This window comes from Embiotoca jacksoni, unplaced genomic scaffold (assembly GCF_022577435.1).
Source record: "Embiotoca jacksoni isolate LCO1_2020_lvr unplaced genomic scaffold, fEmbJac1.0.p SCAF_5, whole genome shotgun sequence".
NCBI classification, from domain to species: Eukaryota; Metazoa; Chordata; class Actinopteri; family Embiotocidae; genus Embiotoca; species Embiotoca jacksoni.
The window spans coordinates 7,067,777-7,092,259 of NW_027185403.1; the positions used below are offsets into that span (position 1 = coordinate 7,067,777).

Here is a 24,483-nt window from a genome sequence, read left to right on the forward strand (position 1 = left end):
TTCTGTTTGTGTTGGCTTTTTTTCTTTGTTGTTTTTTTTAAATGCTGCAGGATCAGTTTGGGTGTTTGCAGCATCTGTGGAATCTGCTGTTTAGAAAAGTTGCACCATTAGAGGGCGCTTAACCTTCAGCCTGCAGGATTGTCACACCCAGCCAGATGTTTGAAATCTATGTTTTCAACAAGGACCTGTTGCTAAGAAACGGCATCCGTTTCAGCCGCTGACATATTTTGAATACGATTTGTATAAAAGCAAATCAGTTTTCTGTCACCTGTTCGGTAGTTCCGTATTCGTAAACCACATTTCCCATAGCTACGAGGCAGAATTGGCACAATTGGGACATGTAGTTCAGAGATAAACCGAAGTACGGCATAAAAGCTGCGCAACAAACTACATTTCCCATGGGACGTTGCGCCGCCAGAGGGCGGAAGTGAGTCGAGTTTCGTGTTGGAAAAAAGTTCTCATGGTTGTTTTGTTACCAGCGTAAAAAAAAAAAAAAAAGTTACATTTCAGTCGTTTCTCGACTCATGAGGTCGTGTTGAAGCCGTTTGAAGACGACAAAAGGTAACGTTACTCTGTGAAAGTGGAGCTGACGCTCAGAGATACGTTATTTACCAGCTACTTGGACGTCTTCTCAGATTTCTACAGCGTTAAGGTTGTCAACATTGGATTTCTTTCACAGCTAATACGGATACATGTTAGCTTTTTTTTTGTTTGTTGTTGTTGTTGTTGTTGTTGTTTGAAAACATGCTGTCACACAGGTTGTTAGCTGTAACTCGGAAGTTGGGCTGTAGTTGGCTGTTTAGCCTCGGAAGATATCCATGCTAGTGTTCGTCATCCGTTTATCTCGGCTGGTCTAAGACTTTAAGTAGCAGATGCTACGATCGAGCAGTTTAAATTATAGAGAGCGTGTTGTTATCCCATGCAGTGCTTTGCGCATTACAAAGTATAGGGAGACTATAAAAAAAAAAAAAAAAAAAAAAAATTAAAAAAAAAAGCTGAATTATTGCTTCTTTGCATCAAGTCGTTTGAACACATTGCCCGCGGAACAATTGCTGGCATGCTGCTACTGAACGCCACACCTTTAAGGTGTTGGTGGGGGGGGGGGGGGGGACGAAAGGGCTTTTTGGCTATTTTACAAACGGTTAAACTTATAAAAGCACCCCTCTGTCTTACTCATCATGGGAAAAGACGTCTTCCCCGGCAGAGATCGTTCAACAACGAGGTCCATTGATGCGGCCAAGATGAACGGAGAGCAAACTGAAGCCTCAAGCTGCAGGCAAAAGCAGCATGACACCCATAAGAGCAGCCCACAGTCAGCCTCTCACACAGATAAATAGTGTCTCTAATGGCAAAAAAAGAAAATGCTGTAAGGGCTTCGTGTGTGACTATCAACCCGAATCTCGTATATATTTGTGAAGCTGGGGAGAGAAGGGTGATATTTACATCCTTTACATTTACAATTCAATTTTATTTATATAGCGCCAAATCACAACACGGGGTGTTTCATGACACTTAACACGTTAAAGACCTCACAGCAGAAATTATTACTTTAGAACAGCATTATACAGAGAAACCCAACAATTCCCACATACGCTAGGAGGGGAAAAAACTCCCAACAGAGGGAAGGAGAAACTCTCTTCTGGAAGAAACCTCAGACGGAACCGGGCTCGGAGGTGGGCGGCCATGTGCCTCGACCGGTTGGGGTGAGAGGAGAGCAGAGACAGAAAAGGACAGCATAGAGATCCAAAACATGAACTGTTGGTGGAGACGACAATCACAGAGCAGAGACACGCAGCTCCATGGCCGGAGACATCTGCAGAAGAAAGAACAGAAACTACACAAGCGAGGGAACTGAATAGAGAGACAAATGCAAAAACTATGGGAGAGAAAGAGCATTAAGTTAATGAGATGTAATGGAGAGATTTGAGTGTATAGAGAGTGAAAGAGAGACAGAGGGAAGAAGCTTAGGTCCCCCTCCGAGGTCCCCCAGCACCCTCGGCCTTTAACAGCACAACTGCAGGATGGTTCGTGGCCACCTGAGCAGCTCCAAGTATATGCTTTATCAAAAAGGAAAGTTTTGAGTCTAACCTTAAAGCTCGAGAGGGTTTCTGCCCCTCGAATACAATCTGGGAGCTGGTTCCACAGGAGAGGAGTCTGAAAACTGAAGCTCCGCCTCCCATTCCACTTTTGGAAACTCTTGGAGCCACAAGCTCACAAGCAGGTCAGCTTGATGATATAAGATCTCCGAGATACGATGGAGCCTGGTCATGAAGAGCTCTGTAAGTCAGCAAGAGAATTTGTAATTATGTTCTTGATTCAACAGGAAGCCAATGAAAAGAAGCTAAAACAGGAGAAACATGATCTCTCTCGCTAGATCCCAGTCAGTACTCTTGCGGCAGCATTTTGGATCAACTGCAGGGTTTTTAATGAGTACTTTGGACATCCTAACAACAAAGCATTACAATAATCCAGCCTGGAAGCAACAAACGCATGAATTAGGTTTTCTGCGTCACGCTGAGGAAGGATTTTCATGATTTTATTAATATTACTGTAGCAAGGTTGGTGCTACCGGGGTCTCTCCTGGACACAGGTGACCCGCTCAGTCGTACGTTCGGGTGTAAAATGCCTTTATTTGCCCGGCCCATACACCGATGTCTGTGTGCAACCGCTTCTCTCTTCCTCCTTCTCCCTGCTCCCCTTTATCAGGGGAGAGCTCATCAGTCCACATCCAGCTCAGCTGTGCTCATCAGTTCGTATTCGGCTCAGTTGCGCTCATCACACCTTCCCGGCACCGTTCCCTGAGCCACTCCTCCCACTCTCTATCCCCTGCAGCAGAGCTAACCACACCCCGCCACCACAATTACGTAGATGAAAGAAGGCAGTCGTGGAGACTTGCTTTAAATGGTGGCTAAAGGACAAATCTTCATCTGCTGCTGAAGGCCAAAATGATGTCATCCAGAGTAACTAAGTGATTGGAGAAAGAGTTTCTGAGGTGTTTAGGACCAAGTACAATAACTTCCGTTTTGTCTGAATTTAGAAGCTGGAAATTGTTGGTCATCCAGGCCTTTATGTCTTTCAGACATTCAAGTTTTACTAACTGATTTGTTTCATCTGGTTTTATAGAAAGATATAGCTGCGTGTCATCTGCATAACAATGGATATGCATAACTAATCACTGTTGCCATCATTGATTAACCAACCAATGAGTAGTTTTTCTATGATTGCTCTTAGTTTTTACTGAAGGATTTCTCCTCTGGTGGCGGGCAGACGTGAGAACATTTCATGTGCCTCAGTGGATGAGATTCATATTTTTCCATTCGTCCACACACAGAGGATTCTGTTGATTGTGTTTAGTGAATATTAATAACTTATTTGAATTGAATAATTAAATTTAGAGAGGTTGTTTAGATTTCGTGAAAGACTTTCAAATAATTGGTAAATGTGGGCGGCTGCGGCTCAGAAGGTATAGCGGGTTGCCTGCCAATCATAAGGTCGATGGCTCAATCCCTGTTTCCTCCTGTTGGCCAGTGTCCTTGAGCAAGACACTGAACGCCTGATGGCGGGCGAGCATCTATTGTGGCAGGTCTGTCGTCATGTGTGTGTGAGTGGGAAACATTTTAAAGCGCTTTGTAGACCGCTAAGGTAAAAAGGCACATAACAAGTGCAGAACATTTAATTGAAGAATGAGAAAATGAAAGTCAACAATTTTTGTACATTTTTTTTGTGTGATTTTTTTTGGTCATTTAGTTTAAAAAAAAACAACAACAACAAAAAAAAAACTTTGTGTTCACAGGTTCTGTGCTGTCTACAAACTATAAAATTCATCAAAACATAGATAGATGAATCGATAATACAATCGGTTCTTAGCAGCTTTAACATTTTTTCCAGTATGAATATTGACATGTTTCTGTCTGTGGCATCTACAGGGACCAGTACCGCTGCAGGATGGGGAGTGAACCAGGCCCAGTTCAGATCGTCACAGTGTCGAAGGAGGATCACTCCTTTGGGTTGGATACAGAAGCTTTGGCTCAGATTCTGTTGGCCCCAAACGTCCAAGACAAACATGTGGTGGTGCTGTCAGTGGCTGGAGCGTTCAGAAAGGGGAAGAGCTTCCTGCTTGATTTCATGATCCGTTACATGTACAGAAAGGTGAGTTTCATCATATCTTGCTCTTATATTGTCAAGTCAAATAATGAGTGCTTCAGGACAGAGCGTTAAGACAGTCACTTGTTCCTCTTGTGTTTAAGATGTGAAAACCTGATAACCACATTAATGCCTCTCCCTGTTCTAACATGTGAACTAACGAGTTCACTGAAAAGAAATAATTGCGAATTTCGTCATTGCCTCTATTAAGGAGTGGTTGCTGTGTAATGCCCTCTCATTGTTTTTTTTTGCTACATAATTTGTAAACCAACTTCATTCCTGAAGTTACATGTGCTGTGATCATTGATAAATCTTCCTGACTTTTGGTGACTGTTACCTTTCCTGTAGTGCCACCATCAGGCCCTAAACTATGGCTGCTTTTAAATCCTTCTGTCAGTGCAGCGGAACGAACAACTAACTGGGGAGATAATTATGGCCTGAAAGCTTCTATGTTTTCAATTATGCACAGCAGTGGGGATTTCCATTTCTGATATAGCATGGAGAGTAGATGAAAAGGCATCTTTCAGATCTTGAATGAGCTTGAAGTTTTACCTAAAAGCCTCAGCCGTCTCCTGACTGGTGCTGAAAGTGTCATTTATGTCTGCAGGGCGAAGAGAGCTGGCTGGGTAAGGATGATGAGCCCCTGACGGGATTTTCTTGGAGAGGGGGTTCAGAACCTGAGACAACGGGCATCCAGCTGTGGAGTGAAGTTTTCCTTGTCCAAAAGAGCGACGGAACAGAGGTGCTCAAACATTTCTAATCATTACCTCCGCCAAGGAGGTTCTGTTTAAGTGTCGTTTTGCTTGTCTGTTTGTCATCAGGATTACGGAAAACCACCAACACCATTTTCATAAAACTTGGTTGGAGTGTGTAGCACGGGCAAAAAAATAACACTTTAAATTTTGGAGCATATGAGAATCACGGGGCACATTTACGAATTATTTTTTACTTTTATTAAAGTTGCAAATTAGGGGCATTTGGCCAAGTAGATGTCATACATCTTAAAGTTCAATTGATGGCAGTAAAGTTCAATAGTGAGAAAACATAGGCCATTCTAGAAATACAATGACTCCATAGCGCAATTCACATTGACTAGTACAAGTAATCCTCTGAGATACACGTCTACTTATTTAAACTTAATATAGCAATCAGTCGTTATGGATCACTTGGGGACATTTTATAAAGGAGAACCAGAGGTTGAAACTGTTTGGTCTGCGCTCTCAGAGTGCCCCTCTATTTTATTTATTTTAATCACAGTTCACATTTAACTAAAACCTACAGCAGAAAGTTATGGAAGAAAGAAAACAATGATTGCACTGTTCATTTAAGAAAGTTTACTAATTAACATTTATATTAATACATTTCTGTAAGAGTTCCTTATTTATCCAAAAGTTCATCTGTTCGCCTTTTACTGACTTTTTCAGCATTGAAACACGGATCCAATTCTATGGATAGTCCAGAAATACAGTTTACTTTTCAATCAGAAACTCGGAGTGTCCTCCGACTCGGTTTTTAGTGCCACAAAAATCTCTGACCTCACATCAAAATAATCCAATTAAGTTGCAACCATGGAGGTTAACATATTTGAAGTATGGGGAACAGAAAGTCAGAAAGGTTTTGTCAGAATGTGCGGGTCGGTATCACCAGAGAAAAAAAGTCTCATTGGTGCATCTCAGCTTTGTAGTTTTTTTTCTAATTCAAATGACAATCAGTCCAAAATATAAGAAAAGCAGCCCGACAAGTCGACCTTCCAGCCACACGTGACAGCAATCACACACACACACGAAGCCGTCATGCCCGGTGTCTTGTCTCTGTGCTGCCGCTGCAGGTTGCCGTGGTGTTGATGGACACTCAGGGAGCGTTCGATGACCAGTCCACGGTGAAGGACTGCGCCACCATCTTCGCCCTCAGCACCATGACCAGCTCGGTGCAGGTGACCGATCCCCTCTGATGACCTCTTGATTGGATAGTTTCTCGAATGTAATCGTCACATGTGCTGACATGGTGCGTCTCTTTTGTAGATCTACAACCTGTCACAGAACATTCAGGAGGACGATTTGCAGCAGCTACAGGTCGGTTTTACGTTACCATGGCAACCTAAAAAGCATGTTTGAGAAATTCAACCTTAGAGAACGTTGATTTTCAGCCTCACGTGATCTAGTTTAGATGATGTTTATGAAATTTGTATCTCGTACAGTTACAGGACTTAAAAAAAAAACGTTTGAGTCCAATATCACCAACAGTGCAAAGTTGCTACAAAACTTGGGGCATACTTGTCTTTGTTTACACGTTTTTGTTCACTACATAAATTCCTTTTTATTATTTCATAGTTTTGTTGTCTTTGCTAGTGTTTTTTTTTTCTATTTCTACACTGTAGACAATATTATATAAATAATAATTTGAATAAGTGTGTCCAGACTTTTAATTGGTACTCTAAGGATATGAGATCCAAAAGTCCCAGAATGCACTTCACTTCACTGCATAACATCAGTTGTGCCTTCCAGATTTTTGCATCTCATGTTAATTTTGTGTAATGTCTGCCTCCTCCTTCCAGCTGTTCACGGAGTACGGTCGTCTCGCCATGGACGAAATCTTCCTGAAGCCCTTTCAGGTACGAGTAACCACATGATTACAGACATTGTGGATGATGTCGGGCATTTCTCTAAAAAGATTTCTTTTGTATTTCCATTTGTCCTAAAACAAAAAACAAAACAAAAAAAAGTTAATTCTCTAATGTGTTTCTTCTCCTCCTGCAGTCTTTGATGTTTCTGATAAGGGACTGGAGCTTTCCTTACGAATACACCTACGGGTTTAATGGCGGCAAAGAATTCCTGGATAAACGTTTACAGGTACCAGTTATTGTCTTGTTGATTTGGCAGAGTATTATTACACCTTAGTTATGTACCTATCAGCCACAACATTAAAACCTCTGAGAGATGAAGCACAAAGTATCATGCAACAGCCCGGCAGAGATTCCTGTGAACAACGGCACAAAACTATGCGAGCGAGAGGACTTAATACAGCGACAAAATCCAATAAACAAAACTATGGGAGAGAGAATCCATGAAGTCGATGAGTCATATAAATGTATAGAGAGTGAAAGAGAGAGAAGAGGGGAGCTCAATGCATCATGGGCGGTCCCCATAGCAGCCTCGGCCTATAACAGCATAACTAAAGGATGACTCGGAGTGCTGTGTTCCAAACGGTGTATTTGTGTACTCACTATTTTGAGTGCATAAGTGCCGTCACACTGTCAAGTACAGAGACATGCAGCGCACGACAAGTACGAGCATGATGCACTCAAAACGCCCCAAAAAAGAAGTGTGAAACGCTCTAAACGGTCGCCATCACCAACAGGTTGATTTCTGAGTAAAATAATTAAAGCTGCAGATATTTTGGACGGTGATATATTCACATGCTGATATAATTTCTGGTCAGTGAAACAACGCTACTCTGTCAAAATTCCTGCACTATACAAGTAAGACACCTAACATGGAAGAGCACTATTTGTTAGTGGAAAGTATGTCATATGTAACACAGCAAAGGTCACCAGAGCTCACCCGCCCTCATAAGGATTATAATGTTCGATTCCGGCTGATTGAGAGGTGTTGATTTATTTTTATTTGTGGTGCCGTTGAACTGCACTGGTTTATAGTGACAGGTATACCTAATATTTTGTTAATTCCAAATGTGAAGGACAAAATACATGCACATCTCATCTTAAATACAGATGCTGTGAATGTACGTCACCACCTGGTTGTTGTTGTTTTTTTTAAAGGTGAAAGAGGCCCAACATGAAGAGCTGCAAACGGTGAGGGAGCACATCCATTCATGCTTCACCAACATCTCCTGCTTCTTGTTACCCCACCCTGGGTTGAAGGTCGCAACCAGCCCTTCTTTTCAGGGACAACTTCAGGGTAAGATTCCCAGATTTGTATAATATTTGTTTAAAGACAGTGTTCAGCAGAAGGCTCAATGCACTGAGTGCGCTCCTGAGCTCTGACATGTTTATGTTGTCAGATGTGGGGCCGGAGTTCAAAGAGCAGATGCAGAGTCTGATTCCCAAACTGCTGCATCCGGACCGGCTGGCTGAGAAAGAAATAAATGGAAATAAAGTCACGTGCAGGGGCCTGCTCGAGTTCTTCAAGGTAACTTCACGTTCATCTGAGCACCTCCACTGAACCCGAGTCAGACCTGATACTGTGAATTTTGTGTCACCAGGCTTACATCAAGATTTATCAGGGAGAAGATCTGCCGCAGCCAAAGACGATGCTCATGGTACGGCCAGAATAATTCAAGTTTTTTTTTCTGAAGTGGGGTCGATTTTGACTCTTTTTTTGTTTGTTTTGTTTTTCCACTCATTTGTATTTGTCTCATCAGGCTACAGCAGAGGCCAACAACCTGGCTGCTGTGGCAACAGCCAAAGATCAGTATTACAAGAACATGGAGAAGGTGAGGTCATATGAAAGAAAGACTACATTAACCACATTTCTTTACACTGTTTGGGGATTCCTGGTGGTAAATAGTAACATTTAAAGACTGAATGTGTTTCTATTAGTTTTTACACTAAAGTGTTTGTCATTTTATTAATTTACAGAGTGAAGATAGATGGTTTAATTCAAATGTCAGCTTGACATGAGTAATGTTCATGGAAAACCTTCTCTCTTGTCTTCTCTACCTCTTTCTGTCCTTTTTCTAAGATATGCGGGGGAGACCTGCCCTATGTGGCTCCCGACTCTCTGGAGGACAAACATCACTTCTTTTCCCGGGAGGCTCTTCACACCTTTTCGTCCACCAAGAAGATGGGCGGACAAGAGTTTTGTGACCGTTACCAAAATCAACTGGAAAAGGAGATGGAGGAATTGTGGCAGTCTTTCATCAAACACAATGAGGTAGGAAATGACGATGATGAAATGACTACAAGTAATGTCACATTAGCACTTCGCTTTCATTCAAGTGCTTGTAAACAGTCTGTATGCCTATAATTCAAGATATATCTGCTTTTTATTTTATTAGGTCTTAAGCCCTATTTGCACTTTTGTTGCACATTTTTTTATTTCGTGTTTTTAAGAGTGCATTGAGAAGGCTTTGTGAATTACTGCAGTATTTTTCTGTGATGTACAATTGAGTGGCTCAAAAATGTGGCTCGTGACTTTATGACCAATGAAAATTGTGGGTCCTGAGGTTAGACCAGCCACCATCTCACCATTTAAAAAATGTTGATATGATTTTTACATTACATTTCATTTAGCTGACGCTTTTATCCAAAGCGACTTACAATAAGTACATTTCAACCATGAGGGTACAAATTCAGAACAACAACAATCAAGAAAGTACAATTTTCTTCAAGATAGCCAAACTTCAAAGTGCTGTCAGTAAGTGACATTTTAAGTTCTACTATTCAAGGTAAAGTCTGAAGAGGTGTGTTTTTAGTTTGCGGCGGAAGATGTACAGACTTTCTGCTGTCCTGATGTCGTTGGGGAGCTCATTCCACCATTTAGGAGCCAGGACAGCAAACAGCCGTGATTTTGTAGAGTGTTCAGCTCGCAGTGAGGGAGCAACAAGCCAATTGGTAGATGCAGAGCTGAGTGAACGGGCTGGGATGTAAGGTTGGACCATGTCCTGGATGTAGACTGGACCCGATCTGTTCGCAGCACGGTACGCAAGTACCAATGTTTTGAAACGGATGCGGGCGGCTACTGGTAACCAGTGAAGGGAGCGGAGGAGGAGCGGAGTAGTGGGAATGAATTTAGGAGGTTAAAGACCAGTTGAGCTGCGGCGTTCTGGATGAGCTGCAGAAGTCGGATGGCACTAACTGGTAGACCTGCCAGGAGGGAGTTACAGTAGTCTGGGCGTGAGATGACCACAGCCTGGACCAGAGCCTGAACCAGAACCCAGACCAGAACCTGGACCAGAACCTGCGCCGCCTTCTGAGTGAGAAGAGGACGTATTCTCCTGATGTTGTGCAGCATGTATCTACAGGAACGTGTTGTTGCAGTGATGTTGGCAGTAAGGGAGAGTTGACTGTCGAGTGTCATGCCGAGGTTCCTAGCAGTCAGGGTCGGGGCTAACACAGAGTTGTCGAAGGTAATAGTCAGGTCGAGGGTGGGAGAGTCTTTCCCTGGAAGGAAGAGCAGTTCGGTCTTGTCAGGGTTAATTTTCAGGTGGTGTGAGGACATCCACTGAGAGATGTCAGTCAGACAGGCAGAGATTTGTGCGGCTACCTGTGGTTTCAGATCAGGGAAAAGAGAGGATTAGTTGGATGTCATCAGCATAGCTGTGGTAGGAAAAGCCATGCGAGTGAATGACAGAGCCGAGAGAGTTGGTGTACAGAGAGAAGAGGAGGGGACCCAGGACGGAGCCTTGAGGGACTCCAGTAGTGAGAGGACAAGGTTCAGACACAGATCCTCTCCAAGTTACCCTGTAAGTGCGGTCATTGAGGTAGGATGAGAACAGGGAGAGAGCAGAGCCTGAGACACCGAGGTCCTGAAGGGAGGAAATAAGGATCTGGTTTCAAAATAGTTTCTGATCACCTGTTTTCTCTTCAGTCAAAAAACCTCTTCAGCGCCTTCCGGACTCCCGCTGTGCTGTTCGTCCTGGTGTGCTTCCTCTACGTGCTGTCAGGCGTGCTGCTCTTTGTTGGCCTAGCCACCTTCGCCTTGGTGTGTGACTGCACTCTGGGCGTGGTCATGATGTCCATGCTGACGTGGGCCTTCATCCGCTACTCTGGCCGTTACACGCATGTGGGAGGAGCCATCGACCAGGCTGCAGGCGTCGTCCTGGAGCAGGTGAGCATGAAGGGGGTGGGGGTCAGTTTGTGGTGGCTCATGTCTGTCAGAATGGGTGTCACAGTACTGAGTATTACCAATTGTTTCAATGTAATGCACCTGTAAATGCCACTAGAGGGAGCAATTGATGTTGAAAAGCTCGTGAAAAATGGCACCCACCAAATAGGATAAAAAAAAATAGTCTGGTTTGAGGAACAAAAGCTGCCTACTTGTGTTGTGTATACACAACACAATGGAATACATAAAGGGAAAAAACCCTTTAATGATTTATAGAATCAACCACAATGTATGGTAATTTGTAAAAAAAAAAAAAAAAGACTAAATGCAAAATATATGAGCTGGATTCAAAATGAACAGAGCACAAACAGAAAATTAAACTAACGACGAGAGACTAAAAGCTGCGCTCATGGCCTCCGGAGGCTTTTTAAGCACTCACTGTCAATGTCACTTTTCTTACTTACACGAAAGCAGAAGTGGTTCACATTTATCAACCGCATTCATGCTGGCAGAGTTGAAACAAACATGATGGGTGAGACATTTTGGTGAATTGACTACAACATAAAAAAAAAAACTGAAGTCAGCACATGTTGGAAGCAGCACTTCACCCAGCATGTACTAAGATTAACTGTCCTCTCTGTTTTCAGGCCACTGGGGTGTTGAACAAGTCGAGAGGGAAGAGCATCGTGGACCATAAGAAGTCCCGTTAGATGAGCTCCAAACCGTCATGATCTCGATGGAATGCAAATTGCACACAACACAAGCACACATTCAGCACTAAAGCCTTACCATTGCCTCCCATTGGAACCAGAACTCAACCAGATTGGCACAGGGTCACAACATGATGCCAATTCACCAGCATCTCTGTCAGGCTTATGATTAAAGTCCAGGCTTAAATAAAGGTGACCGGATTCTCTGAGATGGGGACTTAAACCACCCCAGTCCCTCTTATTGATACTCCATGTCTTAAATTGATACTGCCATCATTTTACAAGTTTACAATTGGTCTTAATAGACGAGACAGTGTTTACCTTTAAACAAAAAAATTTAAAAAAAAGTTTATTTACTATTTCAGCTGAATGCATCTTACTTGGCTGTATATTGATGAGGCAGGGGTAGTCAGGGTGCTTTTCAAACAAAGCTTCTGCATTATATCTTTAAAGAAATACCTTTAAAATGCTGGCTTTAAAGCTTATACATTTATACATACTTCTGTGTGGCTATATTTTTTTACTTATCGGCCTTAAAACATTCCATTCTGTCGGTAGATTTTACTTTATATTTGATATAAACTAGCATTTCCGGGAGGGTGAACGTACCTTTTACACAGCAGAGCAGATTCTGGAGTTTGGTTGAAATCATTAGTTTCAACTGCTTTTTCCGTTCATTCCTTGATGGGAGTCTGTTACACTTGTAAACTTTAATGCTGATAATAGACAAGATGCTAGAATAATTGTAATGCAGAAACGTGTATTTCGAGAGCTTCGAACTCCAAAGGAAAGATTATTGGAACACTGAAAGGTGTTGCATGCCCTACATGATAAAGCTAGTGACCAGTCAGCCAAAGAGTTAGCTTTAAATATGTAAATATAACATGTTTGCAATCGCTCTTATAATTTTTAATAGCGGTAAATATACAGTCCAGAGTGAAAGCAGCAGACTTCCTTAAAACAATGTAAAAATTGCATTCATGTAAATTAACACAGGGATAAAACATTATGCACATGCATGGAACAAATAACAAGCAAGATGTGCATAGAGACCAAAATACAGAAGAATTAAGAAGTAGAAACCTGCAGTGGATGGGACTGTGGCTGTCATCCTGTGCTTTTTTTGTACATGCCTTTCATTTTTCAGAAGATGACAACACTTATGATCAAATTTAGTACTTGACAAAAATCCTTGACGTGTATAAATTCAGATATTTAAAATTATCTTGTGTCGTGATGCTTTCAGCAACCCGCAAAGAGATAACACTCTGTTCTAACACTGGTGAAGTATATAGGTTTCACACGGGTGATCTGGCTGCAAGTAAAGAGGATATTTGATAGCATCTCACTCTTCATGAAAGTTTTAGTGTGATCTTAAGTAAACTGTATGAGGAAAACTTATATCTGAACATGGTAAACTGTCTCTTTTTGATGAAAGAATCCCCATATATGGCTACTAATCCAGTTTGAAACTGTTGCGTGCTCGGGTCAGAGCTTTGCTTCAAATGACTCATGTAATGGTTGTATAACACACAATGAAACCATATTACAGTCAAGGGAAAGTAATGCATTTGGGTCGACTTGATTCTTATGTCCTTGTTTACGTGCAGCCATTTAACCAATCAGCCATATTTTTTTCAGTCGTGTTGAGAATTAAAAAGCTTCACCCAACGGTGGATTTATTAGGGTTTTAGTTCATCTTTGTGAGGCCGAGCAAGGGTTCTCAGGCCAACTCCAAATCGGTCAGGTAGTGGATTAAAGGACTACGATTATTTTCAACTATGCCCTACATCTCTGAATATGATGGCAGGCAGCGTTTTGCAGTAACATTTGATTGAGGAAGTGGAATAGCAAGCATTTAATACTTGAAAATAGCCACAAAATTGAATGATGTAAGAGCAGAAATAGAATCCTGAAGTCTAGAATGACGCAGCATTGTGCACTTTAACAACTAATCATTTAGTTTCCGCACTCAGACACAGGGTGGAGACACTGAAAGCTGAGTAATGATGGTTTAGTTTCAGTGATTGCATGATACTACAAGTCCTAAGAATACCGGGCCAAATGTGACCATAGAAATGTAGGATATCCATGATCAGTTTGCACTTTCCGTGTCTATCCCTCTCCACTAGAGGAGGAAACTTCACAATGTTTTACAAGCGGTTGCTAAGCGGATGCACTTCCCCTCCTCTTTGGTGCTTTTTGCACACAGCTTATTCCAAAAAAAAGAAAAAATGCATGCAATATTGTAGTAACGGCTAATGTAATTGTCTAGGGGAATGGTAGACTTGACTTGAGAAATGCTGTTTTATAAAGAATAAACAGAGCTTGAAACTGTTGATGTGTCTTTCCTGTCTATTAATTCAGCTGTTTTTGTAATGTGGCACCAGATTTACCAGCTGGTTCATCAAAACCAGAGAATAATAGATTTGATTTTACTCATTTCACATGAATACTTATGTCAGGATTATTATTTTAATATGATGAAATTGTGCAGCCACAAAAAAAAAAATCTGTTCCACATTGCATTTAGATATTTGACTCAGACTCGTATAGATTGAAGGCATAAATCTTTGCATAAAGTGAACAATAAACTGCTGTGGAAAATCTATAATATGATGTCATATAACCCAGATATTTACAACACAAACAATAAGCCTATTTACAGCATGTAAAGCAAAGGATCTGTAGGCTACAGCATGAATAAATATACTGCACACTGATTTATGTGTTCAACATACACAATAAACCCCAGTACAATGTAATGTAAGATGTACGGTGAGTACGAACAATGAATCCACAGTATGAGAAAATGTAACTTGTGTCTATTAATCTGCAATATATACAATAGCCATAACATAGCACATTATCTATACAGTGAGTAGTACATATTATAGTGTGAGTGTATGTTACTATACTAATATAGTATGTACAGGATATGAATGAAACAACAATAATCTTGTATTTCCTGAAAATATATCGTGTGAATATGAACGGTGGGTTATGAGTTCATGTGCCTTTGTTTTTATTCTACATGATGAATGTAGGTCTGTGCGTTTACGACACTCATGTCCCACTCATGTACGTGTGTGTGAGCCTCGTTTCATCTCCCGTAGGAATGTGTGGATTCAGCGCCTCGCTTCACGTATCGCTCTTGTCTCTCCTCTTCCGCTCCTCGCTTCCTCCTGCTGGAAATGTGCCTCTCATCCTCGCGCTGACCGCACTCTCTCCGCGGCTGTGCCCGTGTGTCTGTGTCTCTCTCCTCTGCGCGGTGGCGTACAAAAAAAAAAAAAAAAATCTGCTCGAGCGAATTTCGTGTCCCTTGTTTCCTTATATGGTGATCAGCGTCGCGGCCTGACCCTCCTCGCGCAGTGAGCGAGGCGCGTGCACTGACCGCCGCCGCTCACCGTTCGCTTCCATATTTGGAAGTGAGTTCAACAAAAACCGCACGGAGGGGAGGGGAGAGAGGAGAGGGAGAGGAGGAGGAGGGGAGTGGGAGCGGGAGAGGAGGAGGAGGAGGAGGGATAGGAGAAGGAGGAGGAGGAGGAGGGGAGAGGGGCTGGATGGCGGAGAATTTCCTCCCACCGTGAGCACCGCTTTGCGCCTGACTGGCAGCTGAATGTCGGTCATAACAGCAGCGAGGCAGCTTTACTTATTGATCGCTCCATTCATGTTGCCTAATAATTAATAGCACACAGTCTTCAGAACAATACTTGGATTACGGTGTTGTTTACAATGAGAGCCATAGGCGTACTCGTGGTTTGTTTTCAAATAAATAAATAAGTAATAAAAAAAACAACAACAATGAACTAGAGATATAGCTACGGGGAACCACAAGATGGAAATATCTGATCAAAGTAATTATACTCTACAATAAGCACTAATGGATACATTTTTGATATTATCTAATATCACGTATTAGTCGGGATTTGTAAGTTTATTCAAATACTACACTAACACATATTCCCACAATGCCCCCCCCCCCTCCTGACACCCATTTGGTATGTTTGATTTGTTCACGCATGCTGGCCGCCGCCACCACCCATGGAAAATAGAATTAGCCTATTATTAGAAAGGTCAAATGGACAAAATATATTTTGTATATATATATATTTTTTTAAATTCTTATAGGTAATTTATTCTCACTATCAAACAGAAATCAATTAGTGCCACATTTTAGTGGTAAATAATAGAGAGTAATAAAAACATTTGGGGAAAAATAATATTTTTTTTCGTTTGAGTGAATAATACCGGCCTATTCCGAATTGATGATCAATAATCGGATTATATTCTCTCTCTCTCTGCGCTATCACAAGGGACAAACCAGGATAAATCAGTAGTAAACACCAAACAAAACAGCCGGATCGTCGTGGTTACCAGACATGCGCTGCCGCTCGTGCACCGCGCTCAAGGCGGGGCCGCGCTCGTAATGCGCGTTCCCGCGGTGTATCCAGTGTGTGAGCGAGAGCGACGATTCATCATCACAGTCCATTCAATTTCCTACCAGACGCTCACCGACCCACAGCTACAGCGATGGTAGGTCTAACCTCGCTTTTTTTATATATATATCGCCGCTCTGCATCTTCTAATTGGTCCGACTGTGTATTATAGACTTTATCTCGACGTGTCGAGAGGTTTTGTGGTCAATTTGTGTTCATTTTTGTTGTTTTTTTTTGGTAGCCGTTTGGTTTTTTTTTTTAGCATCAAAACCAGGAAGCTGGTTTGTGTGCCGCAAAGGGCGCTAGCGCCGGAGCTAGTAGGGCAGCGAGCAGCTCCTCTGTCCGGGATAGCGAAATAAATACCAGTCACGGAGCCGCATTTTTTTTTTTTTTAATTTTTATTTTCCATTCATCAACACCCGGCGAGCTTTCAGCAGTTTATTCGTACAGGATCGTGATAACGGACCGGATTAAAAAAAAAAAAAAAAAAACCACCAACGGTCCCAAACAACTGGCGCCATTTCGCTCGTGCTCCGCCGACAGAAAGCCTCTGTCGCGCGGGGCCTCGTCTCGGTGAACGTCCGCCGCGTTGCCATGACGCTGCCGCGGTGTTTTCATTGCATCATGTTTCTGTTATTTCACCTCGTTGCTCGTCGATGCTTACCTCTCTCTCTCTCTGTCTCTCTGTGTAAGAAGAGGCCGGGGCTGGCAGGTGCAGCAGCGCCCTCGGGGGCTTACCCGAGTACCGTTAGCTGAACTAGCTCCTTTAGCGTAAGGCAGAAAATGACACCCATGATGGCTGATGGCCGGAGCGAGCTGAGATTTCCCTGTTCTTTGTCTGCACACGACTTCCCCCTCACTGACAGTATGGGGGTTTTGTTTTTTTGTACACGCTGGTTGACTACGTGCTCCAGATCGGGTCACTTTTTTTTTTTTTTTAATTTATTTTTTTTATATATATATATCTCCCAACAGTGATACCAAATAAATGGCCGGATTACGGCCGATAAACGTGAATTGACAAAAAGCGGAGCGGAGTTTCTCGCCTTATATAGCAAGCTAGCGCTCACATGTGCTGCATTCACGGCCCCACCCTGAATTTGGTGCAAAGACCATTTTGTTTTGTGCAGTATTAATAGCGGCTCTGCCATTAGACTCGACGTCCTGCCTCTCGGCACCTGACGGTTCAAAGCCTCGTATCTGTGAGGTTGCACCGACTATTTGACACAATAGTCAGCATTATGTAACGCCGGTTTTAGCTGAAGCTAACGGGCCGCTGTCTGGATCTTCATGGTCGGTGCTGCGCATCTTTTTTTTTTTTCTTCTTCTTCTTTCTTTTTTTTTTTTTTTTTTTTTTTAGCTGCGCAGCTAATTTGCACAGCCGTGTACCCGCGCTGCATATGCACCATTAGACTACAACAGAGCACCAAAAGGCAATTATTAACGATTATCTTTAATGTATACATACATATTCAATCATCAAACATTATAAAAAGACTATAGATACGACCGAATATACGTTTTTTTTTTAGTTTTTTTTTTATACATCACTGCAACATCCGACTGGGCGATATGTCGATATTTTATCATATCATGATATAAGACCAGATATTAGATTTTGGATTCTGTAATATCGTGGTGTGATGTAATTATTGTTTTATTTTTCCTGGTTTTAAAGGCAGCGTTGCATTAAAATATTGTCATTTTCTGAATTTATCAAGCTGTTCCAATGCTTATGCATTATAATCAATATTACTGAAGTATTTGGTCAAAAATATTGTGATATTTGATTTTCTCCTTATCGCCCAGCCATGCAACAAATATAATAGAAAACGTATGTGATATCAAATTGACGGTATCACAGTTTTTGTTAACCTATAGCTGTGTTGCCTTTCATTGCTGAGTCTGCACTCCTAATTACATTTCATTTCGCTGACGCTTTTATCCAAAGTGCATTTCAACCATGAGGCTACGAAACCCAGAACAACAGGAATCAAACATAACCTGTCATCAACTAAATCTGTGTACTGCACACTTTTTTAAGAGTTTGAATAAAGGCAAATTAAGCCTGTGTTTGCATGTGAGATTGTTTCCGACGATGACGACGTGAGGCCTTTTAATCTTAACTGTTCCTGTGCGTAAAGGATTCAAAGCAACTACTTTTATAATGAGTCAGCTGAACCTTGACTTCTGTGAAGAAACGTATCCTCGGTCAAGATTAGATAAGGTGCAAAGATTGTGCTCACCATGGGGATATCGGCCTGCTGCTGCAATAAAAGTAATCTTGAGGATATAAAAAATATCGTGGGCAAAGAAAGGCAGTGAGGAGGAAGACAGGTGAAACGGTTTGTGTTCAGAAATATGCCACCATAAGGTCATCATCTTTTCTCACCGTCGCCATGCGGGAGGGAAAAACGTTTTAAAATTTGTCATTTGAAGCAAAAAAAAAAACAAAATGTAAATGGCCATAACTGCTGAGGAACATTGACAAAACCGAATCACAAGTCTTCATTTATTAATAAGGGGGATTAAGGAAATGAGTGCCATTGTTTGCTGGTTAATTATTACTCCGGAATTTTTTTATTGTCTCACTCAGGCCTTAAACGCCTCGAGCAAACATGTCTTCCCGTGCTGCTTTGCTGCCGGGTTCCTTTCTTGTCTTTCCTGGCCCATTGCTTCCTTTCCATTGTTGTCCTTTTCCCCCCAGTAACACGTTGCTGGTAGATAGCAGTTCTCTTCTCCCGAGACTGCGGTTTCCTGTGATGGAGCGCCTTAAACAGAATCAGAAGACATGACTGAGTGAGTTTAGGGAGCAGCCGTGACTTGGCAATTTGACTTGTAGTCTGTATTTCAACAGAAGCTCCATTGTTTGTGACCGAACCCTGAGCTGAAACGCTTAATTCCCGACCACACTCTCACCCACATGGTCATCTTCGCGGTAGAGATACATGGCTGCTCCCTCTTCTTATGCAACGTTTTTGTGCCTACTGGGCCGGTCGTCGTCAAAACTGCTAGCGGAACTTATTTAGACGTATTTATTTTAGAGGTGGACTTTGGACACGCAGGATTGGCCACATATTTTCTCTTCTGTTCTTCAGTGTTTTCACAGCCTGATCTCATGCATAATAAATGGGATTAAAAGGCTGTGCAGTGTGAATCATCGGTGCTGGTTTCATTTGAGTCACAGATGATTCTCACGTTGCTTCGGTGCAAATTTTTCCACCACCACCACCGTGACGAATGTATTGTCACGGCCGCACCTTGTGCGTTTCAATCGTTCTTATCAGTCGTCCTTGTAAGGAGCATTACTGCCGTGTGTGATGGTCACATGCCGCCCTTCAGGCTCGTCATGTCTCCTTTCATTTACTGAACTGAAGTCGTGACTCCTGGCCTGTTCAAAACTGTTGTCTGGTTTAGACAAAGTCACATTATGGATCTGCTGATTAGGTTTAAATTTGATCATTGACTGGTTTCATCCATATTGTTAGAAAATTGCAATGACATGTCCACCACAATCTCTCAAAGATGCAGTTGGCATATTAAGATTATTTGGTTTTTAGATTCATGTTTGAATATATAAAAAAAAAAAAGAAATAGGTTCAGTACAAATTACAAAAACAAGGGAATAATTACGTTTGAAGAGCTGGGAATTGTGGGAATTTTTAATTCAAGTAACCAAAACCTGTTGATCATAACATTAGCTGCAGATTACTCTTTTATCAGAATTGAAGCAGGTGTCCTTTTACGTTTAGAACTTTATTCTTTAATCATGGAAGAGTTTGAGCAATGGATTTTCTGTTTGGTAATCTATAAAGCAATTTGATGGAAATTAGTTATATTTATGTTTTTTTTTTTTTTTTTATCACGATGTAAAGCTTTGCAAAACCTGAGAAACGGGTATTACAGGGTCAGTACGGACTCTTTCTGTGGCATCGTTGGTTGTGAGAAACGTGGACAAAAGCAGCCCGTATGTAAAACTGTACAGACTTGCGTCTTAACAGATTGTTCTCTCCACAGGCCTCTGGTGTGAAAGTCACAGATGAAGTTATCGCAGTCTTCAATGACATGAAGGTGCGTAAGGCTCAGGCAAACGAGGACGAGAAGAGGAAGAGGAAGAAGGCCATCCTGTTCTGCCTTAGCAAGGACCTCAAGAACATCGTCCTGGATGAAGGTAAAGAGATCCTGCTGGGTGACTTGGGAACCACCGTCCAGGACCCGTACCAGCACTTTGTGAAGATGCTGCCCTCAGATGACTGCCGCTACGCCCTCTACGACGCCACCTATGAGACCAAAGAAACAAAGAAGGAGGACCTGGTCTTCATCTTCTGGTGAGAGCAGCCATGATTGTACATGATGCAACGAGCAGGTCCGACCCAGCGATCTGATTGGTCAACGGTACATTTGGAATATGCTCAAATCAGCATAAAGCATCGCTCCCTGCTCACCACTACAAATATCACCCCGCCTTCTCAATGGGAATGTATAATTGGAATTGAATTTCATATAATATGCAGGATAGTGTTGTTTTACTTGTTATAGGTCTATTTAATGTGACCCATTTGGTGAAATCGGGTCTCTGTTGGTCTTTATTTGTTGCTCCGAGCACCGGTACCGTAACGCGCACATAGTCGGGCACTTAAAGCGATAGCAGCGGCCAGCTTGACCGGTTTGGTTTTTACACACGACACGGTGCTGACATCTTGAAAATAGATAGAGTCCATCGATATCTTTTTTTTCAGCAGATATCTTACTTACAACAAGATTGAGCGAGCCGAGCAGTTTAGTGTTTCTCTGCGCTGTATTTATTCAGTTTGAGAAACAATCGTTAGAAAGCAATAAAATGGACCAGATCCTGTCTCTGTTGCTCGTTGGTTGCTAAGGGTCGGCCTACTTCCTGGAGTAGTAAACATTACATACGTTATTGAAGAGTCTACTGACGCAACTGACTGTTTTCCACTTGTTAGTCATGTACCCCGTGTGTTGCCATGGAAAGAGAGATCGCACTAACAGAAAGTATTTTGTATTTTGAGAGCGAATTGCCCCACAATGAGCCCATTTAGATGACCTATCTTATTTAGACGGTTACTTCGATTATTAAGTTTACGACCCTTCATGAAGTCACATTAGGGTTTAATGTTTTTCCTCTGTGCGCAGGGCTCCAGATAGCGCTCCATTGAAGAGCAAGATGATCTATGCCAGCTCAAAAGATGCCATCAAGAGGAAATTTGAAGGTGAGTGCTGTGCGCGCGCCGACTCGCGAGCAAACACGTCACACACACGCGGAAGCGTCGCCGAGCGAGATGACTGAAATGTAAAAGGAAATGTGAGAAAGCCACAGAGGATCGTCACGTGACTCTGCAGTTCTTTCAGCTCACTCTTCTGCCTTTTCCCGTCTGCAACTTGCGTTACGGTTCGTTCTCGCCGCTCTCATGACATCGTTTCCGGACGCAGCAGGCGGGTTATTTCAGCTCTGAACATAGGCAGCACACTAACGCTGCTCACACAGTGGACAGACACAGGTGGGGAGACCAACTCGTACACATAGTGGAGCATTTACACAGACTGTGTTAAAAAAAAAAACACAAAAAAAAAAACAGTTTCTCTTTTGTTTTGTTTTTGGGTGTAGCCTCTGCGACATAACTCGTAGGTTTCCTACAGACCGGTTTTGAAGCTCAGTGTGCGTTGACCTAACTCTGGCGAATCCAAAAATGGGCATCCATGGTGGGGATGGGCCACGAATTTGGAATATTCGAACGGTCGTTTCAATCTCCAAAATCGATTAGTACACGCGACTTTCGTTCTTCCTTATTTCCCCCTGAATTTCGAACAGTAGCTTTGATTATAAATCCCATCTCCGTTGCTTTGTTGGAGCCGAGACGGGATGAATGAGGCCTTTGTTGCTGAAACCCGGCTAAAGAGTCTTCGTTGGTCTCCGGCTGACGGCAGCACAGTGACAGATTCCCCTCCGTCATTCATAGCAGCTCCAGATAGTTATCTTATCAACACAACAGAATGATCTTGTCAGTGGTTCACAGCTTGTTCTGCTGCCCTCTAGTGAGCAAAACATTCCTGTTGCTTTATAGTCCTCGATGGCATTAACTTCAATTCAAACAGGCCATCTAATACTTTGAGCATCTCAGTTTCTCTCCTCTTACGTCCACCGTGCCTCAGTATTGGATGACATCATCGGTATACGTCACGGGTGGATCCAGTGTTTTTAACAACTGTGAGCTGATGTTTTAGAAATCATATTCTCATGATTTTAAAGCTTACAGCGGATCAAATGTAGACAACTGGTTCCTGGTTTTACTATGTCTGTAGTCACCATATCACGTTGAGGAAAATGTTCATTTTTCTAGCTCTCCATGGGCGGCCTCTGGCCTGCACGTGGGCTTCACTGAATATTCCATACCTACAAAAGATTGCTTTAAATCAAATGTTTATGGTTTTAACTAAAACATTTTAATTGAATCACACCGATTAATTGAAACGGCAAAACTGGATGACGTGTCTATTTCCTGTATAATATTACCAGATTATATAAATTTGTCAACCGTCTGTACCTGGATAACTATCCCATAAAAATCTCAGCCATTTATGGGCGATTTTATTTAAACCCTATAAACAAGACTGTTATGCGACTGTTGGATTCTTTTATATCTATTTTTATTTTACACCAATGCCCAATACAACTGTCAGTACTGTCTGCTGCATAAGTAAATCATTTATCCATTCTTAATTACAAATTAAATTACACATCATGTCGGGAGGATTTGATCCGTGTTGCCCATTCATGTTAAACGTGTTGGTCAGTAGACATTCATCAGATAAGATAACTTAAAGGCTACAATCCTGGTTTTTTTTTTCTAAACTTACCTGAAGAAGGTCTATTAGTGTGACGCATTTCTATTAAAACGTTATGACGGACAAGTCTGACTGCCGTTTCTTTTTTTATTATTTCAGGTATCAAGCACGAGTGGCAGGTGAACGGTTTGGAAGACCTCAAAGACCGGCACACCCTGGCAGAAAAACTCGGCGGCTCATCAATAGTCAGCCTGGAAGGATCCCCTATATAAATACTGCGCTCCTCCTCTCTGGCTTCGACTGAAGCCTTTCAGACACATCTGTTGGGTTTAGCTGTTCATTCCTGTGTGGTGTGGAGAAGGGCAAAAGCAGAACCAGCATCATTTGGGGGACTCTCTGGGGAGGGATATTGTGGGTGGGTTTGGGGTCCAGTGACAGTAATACAAAAAAAGAAAAAGAAAAAAAAAGAGAAGAAAATGCAGACTGTCATTCCAGTTCATGCAACATAAAGATTATGAACAAAACACACAAAGGAAAAACATAAGATACAACTGAGGAAGGATGATGATGATAAAACTTAAATACACATATTGTTCATGTTTAAGGACAGGGTTTTCTTCTTTCCGGGTTCCACTGAATGACTGCAGAGAAAGGGACAGGCAACAATCTTTTAGTTTTCCAACCATCGAATCCTGACACATAATCGTTCCAACTACATTTTTTTTTTTTTGCCAAACTTCTTGTTAAGTTTTGTAAGTGTGTGTAGTTGAGACTAGGTGTAGTATAAACTAATTCACTCTTGATTGCACAAGATGTAACAAAACCTTCTCTGGGGAAAACACGGTTAAAAAGTTTTCTTTCTTCTTCTTTTTGTTATTCCATTGTTTTGTTTTTTTCTATTTTTTTGAACATGCAAATTTCAAAACCTGAGTGATTCCTTTTCATTTCCAGTTCTGGGTCAGAAAAAAATGGCATTTGATGTAGTAAACAGACAACATTCCTTGTACGTGTTAAAACCAGGATTTCCTCAATTTAAAATCGTTGGTGTCTTGAAGGTCTGATGGGGAGCGATGTGTATATGAAGGACCAGCAGTCAGAGTTTAGACTGAATATTGAATGGTGGATGTTTTGTATCGTCTCCTTATCTCTAATAAAAAGCACTAAACTACTGACTTGTTCTGCTCTCTTCATACTTTTTTGGGGGGGCTTTTAATTCAGGGTTTGATTTTCTGTCACATGGTTCCTCTTCTCTTGATTGGAAAGTCTTTTTTTATTTTTTTATTTGCTCAGACCTCACCGAACAAATGATAACTAATACAGAATATGCTTATCCAATTAAAGGAGGGGTGCAAAAAAAAAATTCTAATTTTCTTCACTCGTTATTTATTTTTATTTTTTTTAATCTGAAAAAAGTACACAAATTTCCATCACTGTCCTAGATATCTGATTAAAATGTTTTTAACTTAAAATCCAAAGATATTTACTTCACTATCATCATCACATCTAAGTAGTTGTTGTTTTTTTAACCACTTGTAGATAACTTGTTCTATGAATACATTTGGCTCAAAGATGTGGAGTTCAGTTGCAATTGCGGCTGCAGTA

At 41.8% G+C, this 24,483-nt stretch overlaps 2 protein-coding genes across 2 annotated transcripts; both read left to right on the forward strand.

Annotated features, from left to right (window-relative positions):
- The first annotated feature begins 432 nt into the window (after positions 1 to 432).
- Positions 433 to 13,977, forward strand: atl3 (atlastin 3). The gene is made up of 14 exons (XM_069171027.1): positions 433 to 561; positions 3,927 to 4,149; positions 4,751 to 4,885; positions 5,972 to 6,076; positions 6,165 to 6,215; positions 6,698 to 6,754; positions 6,900 to 6,992; positions 7,922 to 8,060; positions 8,164 to 8,291; positions 8,365 to 8,421; positions 8,524 to 8,595; positions 8,844 to 9,035; positions 10,692 to 10,931; positions 11,576 to 13,977. The coding sequence occupies exons 2-14, from the start codon at positions 3,946 to 3,948 to the stop codon at positions 11,636 to 11,638; spliced, it is 1,536 nt and encodes a 511-aa protein (XP_069027128.1). The 5' UTR covers positions 433 to 561; positions 3,927 to 3,945; the 3' UTR covers positions 11,639 to 13,977.
- Positions 13,978 to 16,067: 2,090 nt separating this feature from the next.
- On the forward strand, positions 16,068 to 24,050 carry cfl1 (cofilin 1). The gene is made up of 4 exons (XM_069170668.1): positions 16,068 to 16,174; positions 20,095 to 20,405; positions 21,232 to 21,308; positions 23,041 to 24,050. The coding sequence occupies exons 1-4, from the start codon at positions 16,172 to 16,174 to the stop codon at positions 23,151 to 23,153; spliced, it is 504 nt and encodes a 167-aa protein (XP_069026769.1). The 5' UTR covers positions 16,068 to 16,171; the 3' UTR covers positions 23,154 to 24,050.
- Positions 24,051 to 24,483: the final 433 nt, after the last annotated feature.

Coding starts and splice junctions, on each gene's coding strand:
- atl3 (XM_069171027.1), top strand. CDS start 3,946: ATGGGGAGTGAACCAGGCCCAGTTCAGATCGTCACAGTGTCGAAGGAG. Junction 6,216..6,697: donor ACGATTTGCAGCAGCTACAG/GTCGGTTTTACG, acceptor TCCTCCTTCCAG/CTGTTCACGGAGTACGGTCG. Junction 8,061..8,163: donor TTTTCAGGGACAACTTCAGG/GTAAGATTCCCA, acceptor TTATGTTGTCAG/ATGTGGGGCCGGAGTTCAAA.
- cfl1 (XM_069170668.1), top strand. Junction 20,406..21,231: donor GACCTGGTCTTCATCTTCTG/GTGAGAGCAGCC, acceptor CTCTGTGCGCAG/GGCTCCAGATAGCGCTCCAT. Junction 21,309..23,040: donor CATCAAGAGGAAATTTGAAG/GTGAGTGCTGTG, acceptor TTATTATTTCAG/GTATCAAGCACGAGTGGCAG.